We start from the raw sequence: 4,545 nt of genomic DNA, 5'->3' as shown, positions 1-4,545 counted from the left end.
CCACACGGTGTAACGTGCTATTTGGCTCAAATCACTGCCAAAATCGACTAGCCGATGTCACACTTGAGCCTTAAGCTTTCACATATAAACCACTTAATATTTCGTTCCCAACACGATGTGGGACTAAACTTTTGTGGAGTCGGTGGGGTGTCACATTCACCCAACCTTACAAAGGCGACGTCCTCGCCGCGGCATGACAATTAGCACATCCCAGGCTACCAGACGATGTGGACTCTAGAGGTAGCTCCTACGGGCTCTAGAGGGGGCTCTCGCCACACGGTGTAGCACTTAGCCCCGCATAGCAATTATGTGACATCTCACCGAGTGTAACATCGCTGGTCGATTTTCGCAGTGGTTTGAGCCAAATAACAGTTACACCTTGGTGGGTCCCAACGGCTTGCCACGCGCCAGAACGGACCGCGCGGCCCGGGGGTGACGATATATTGACCAAAGACCAATAGAAAGTTAGAGATATGGATAGTAACTGTTTTCAAGGAGAGAACCGTATTCCTGCAGCGAGTGACAACTACCTTACTGTAATTAATAATTAATAATGTATAGGCGGTATGCAAGTCCAAGATCTTTTAGACGCCTCCGTGCTTCGGATCTAGTCTAGAACTAGTTACATGTGTCCTGCAAGCTCGTACATATGCAAGTCTTTGAAGGCAAAGCCAAGCAAATATTAATTTGTTTTGGTTGGGTCCGGATCGACCATTAAAGGAGCTGCCGAGCTCGAAGCCCGACGAGTACTGCTGTCTGACATCGAGAGCAGACATTTGCTCTTGGTGGCATCTCAACGAGTGCGAACGGCGCCAAGATAGGAGATGAGCACGTGCATACACTGAAGGGTGCAAAATAGGAGATGAACCTCTGAAATAAGTAGTGTCGTTCACAAATCTTTCAAAATGTTAAAAAAAAGTTAATTGGTGTGTTGGGGATGCAAAATAGGAACAGATGAGCCTCTGAAATAAGTGTCATTCACAGATCTCTTCATAGATGTGTTTAGTAGTTGGTATCTCAAGGTTTAAGTTCATTTTGAATATTTTCTTCCTAATTTTATTTCTGGCAGATTCGCTATAATTTAAAACTACATTCTTACTAGAGCACAGTAATCCATAAAACGAATACATTTGGAGGGGGGGAAAGATATCGCAAAGAAAAGAAATGGAAAGAAAGAGAGAAAATATTTTCAGTTTTTTATGAAAATATCTCAAGATGAGCATTCATGAGAGGCACGTGTCAGGCATGGTAGACATTTACAATGCCATGCTTATCCAAGACACAAATATCACTGCAAATGGTCAGATTTTAATGGTGGGGTATGAGCTTGGTGATTGCCTTATCCATGACCAAAATAAAATACAAAGTCTTTCCAGCCACAATTCTCCTCTTAAAGAATTAAAACAAATTCATGTGTGAGTGTGTGTATGTATGTGTGTGTGTGTGTGAATTCATTTAAGAAGACAAAACTGCATCAAGAATTCTATTTAATAGTAAATGGGGGTAGCATTACCTCCCCTAAGCTTCCCTATCTCAAGAAACAAGGCCAATTCCATGAATAGTTAGTACATGTACACTTGAAAACACATCTATGAAGCAAGAATGAGAAAATGCTTCCCTATCTCAAGAAACAAGGCCAATTCCATGAATAGTTAGTATATATACACTTGAAAACACATCTTTGAAGCAAGAATGAGAAAATGAGTTAACAGTCCAACTACACTTTCCTCATACAACAAGCATTCTTCTAGAAGTACAAATCACAAAATCAAAAAAAGAAAAAGAGCCACATCTATATGCTACTAAATCTCACCATGGGCCTTAATAATATCCACAGGGATTCCTTCGAAATTAACTAAGATTTTAAACTACATACATTTTTCCTCTGATGATGGATCAATCGGCATTGGCAATCGACAAACCAATCAGATAATTTCTCCGTAGAGAGCTTCTCCTATGATCGTGAGCTCACGTCGCCATTCCTCGCCTTGTCCAAGATTGACCACATAACCTGAACATCTTCATAAGGACATGCCATAACTTCACCATGTAAGTTCATTCCATATTGATGATTATGTCCTGCAATAAAACAGTAAAATATTGTCAAACTCTTTGCGACCCACATGTAAACCGCAAGCATCGGATGAGGAGAGGAACGAGACAGAACACCAACCAGCTTGGGGCTTCTTGTGATCTCTACTTGGAGAGTTGAAGATGGTGCAAGCCTTCCTAAAGGGAGAAGTGATGGTTCTGACCCAAGACCCCATAATCAAATATATGGTGGTCAAGTGTTTTGAAATTAGTACTGCTTGGCTGGTGAATATGTTGGATGAAGAAAATGAGCTCAGAACTCAAATTGGTTCAAGGTATCGATCATCTCCTGGAGAGGAGTATATATAGAGAGAGGAAATGAAGGGAAGGGAGAAAGAAAGGGGGAGGCAAGATCCGAGAGATGGGGTCTCATAACAGTCCACCACTTTGGGCAGGGAGCACATGCATCACATTAGTCCCCAAGTCTGCTCACATATAAAAAAATATGGACATTATTTTTTTCACAAGTAAAGATGGTCTCGCTCAATTAAAATTTCGGCTTGTGCATTGTCTTGTTACTACATTAATCAGATTGAGATACTTAAGATGTGGAAAAGAAAAAAAATTAGTTGGCAAGTTACCGCTAAGTCCCTGGTCGGCTGGCCTTTAATATTCAGATCAATAGGGGATTTTCCTTTTTTCCCCCCTTCATTTGAGAGAGAAAAAAATATCCCGAAGTAGATCCGTTTATTGTTAGGTTGGGGGTGGATACCAACCTACGACGGCGGAGGAGCTCCGACGAGCTCCAGGAAGACGCAGGTGAGCGTGGGAGTCGACGGAGAAAGCTTCAGGTGAAGATAGAACAGGCGAAGCTGCAGGTGAACGCGGGTGTCGACCTTCGCGTGCGAGCTCTCCGACCCCCGCGTTCGAGCGCTCGACCATCGCGTCTTTGGCCACCGACCATCGCGTCTCTGGCCTCCCACCTCCGCGTCCATCGCACCGCTGGCGACAGGTTGTCGCCAGCCTGTCAATTTTCGGCTATAAAAAGCCCTCTCTACCCGATGCCCTAACTGCTCCTCCTCCCCGACCTCTTTCTCTGGCGGCGGTGAAAAACCCCAAACGCAGTAGCGTTCAACTCTCTTAAACGCAGCAGCGTTCATCCCCTTTAAATCGCAGCAGCGATTTTGATCTCCAGCTCTCAATCCGATTTTGAGGGGAGATAAAGATAGGGATTTTAAGAAGAGAGAGAAAAGAGAAGAGGGGTTTTATATTGTGGGTATTAACACTGTAGCTACAGTGTTTGTTTGAGGAATCTCAGTTTAGAGATTTGATCTTGATTTGTAATTTCTTGTTAGATTAAATAAGAAATTGACTGTGTGGCTCCCGAGGACGTAGGCAGTTGCCGAACCTCGTAAATCTTGTGTACTGTTCTCTATTCTGTGTTTCCGTTGCATTAGGGGTTTAGGCCTTAAATTCCCAACATTTATAAGTAAAAGAATGTTAAAATTCTTACTGAGTTTCGAAACAAAGATGGAGTACAAATACTGATTTTAATTTTCAGGAATAAGGGGCTTCTTTTGGTAGCACTGAAGGAATAATAGGGAGACTTTATATATATCAAAACTATAATTAACTTATGGATTTAAAAGAACGAGAAATACCGATAGCTTCAGTAACAAATTAATCCATCCAAGATATGTAAAATAAACAGATATAAAGTCTTCATACTTCACCGTCATACCACAATGTAAATCCTGTGAATGAATGATAATTATTTAATGTGTCAGAATCGAATGAGTTTAATAATTTTTCTTAATAACAAAGAAGGCATTTCTGCGTTGGTATAATGACGAAATATGACAATTTATGAATGTCATAAATAAGTAACAATCTCAGTCAAATTTTCGGCTTGCATGTATAACACTTTTTTTTAGCTATTGAGCCTACGACATAGGGGTAGTTGGAGTGATGAATAACCTACTTGAGTAGACTCTTAATCTGTAATCAATGTAATTGTTAAGTCTCTGATCGTTGCTTAAACAATCTAATCCCTGTGCTCTAGGCTTCAACCTCTAATGATTATAGATACTTAACCTCCCCTTAACGGTTAAGATGCCAACTTGCACGTGTAAATGCCAAATCTCTTGCAGGCAAATCAACAGTCAAAACCAAATTATAATGCAACGCTTCTAGTTTGATGAAGTTAGAAAGGTCTGACCTGGCCACTAAAAAATTAAGTTTTTTCTCATTTTTTTCAGAGAATTAAAAAAGAAGACTTCTCTCCCTTAATAAAAAAAGGGTTTTGACAAACTAATATAACTTTGGATTTACTAGTCGCATCCGCATAAAAGTTTCGAATAATACAAGTTTGCGAGTGAAATTAGTCTCTTACTACTGGAGCACTTAGTCATAACTAATTCTAATGAATTACTTTCTTTTTTTTATCTCTTTGATGGAAGGAAAAAAAAATCCTACCTAGCTAATTCATTGGTCTGAGGAGGCTCTAACTTTCAT

At 40.6% G+C, this 4,545-nt stretch overlaps 1 protein-coding gene across 1 annotated transcript in view; it reads right to left on the bottom strand.

Annotated features, from left to right (window-relative positions):
- The window catches only part of LOC109831945, a 17,268-nt gene continuing 14,344 nt past the window's right edge, over positions 1,622-4,545 (bottom strand). Inside the window, exons 3-4 of the mRNA XM_020399432.1 lie at positions 2,120-2,516; positions 1,622-2,079 (exon numbers count right to left, since the gene is read on the bottom strand). Coding sequence (XP_020255021.1) covers positions 1,955-2,079; positions 2,120-2,267 — 273 coding nt within the window. The 5' untranslated portion in view covers positions 2,268-2,516 and the 3' untranslated portion in view covers positions 1,622-1,954. The remainder of the gene's footprint in view (positions 2,080-2,119; positions 2,517-4,545) is intronic.

Source organism: Asparagus officinalis, chromosome 2 (assembly GCF_001876935.1).
Source record: "Asparagus officinalis chromosome 2, Aspof.V1, whole genome shotgun sequence".
Classification (NCBI taxonomy): domain Eukaryota; kingdom Viridiplantae; phylum Streptophyta; class Magnoliopsida; order Asparagales; family Asparagaceae; genus Asparagus; species Asparagus officinalis.
The sequence above is the reverse complement of the archived record's forward strand: the minus strand, read 5'-3'. Positions and strand labels throughout refer to the sequence as shown.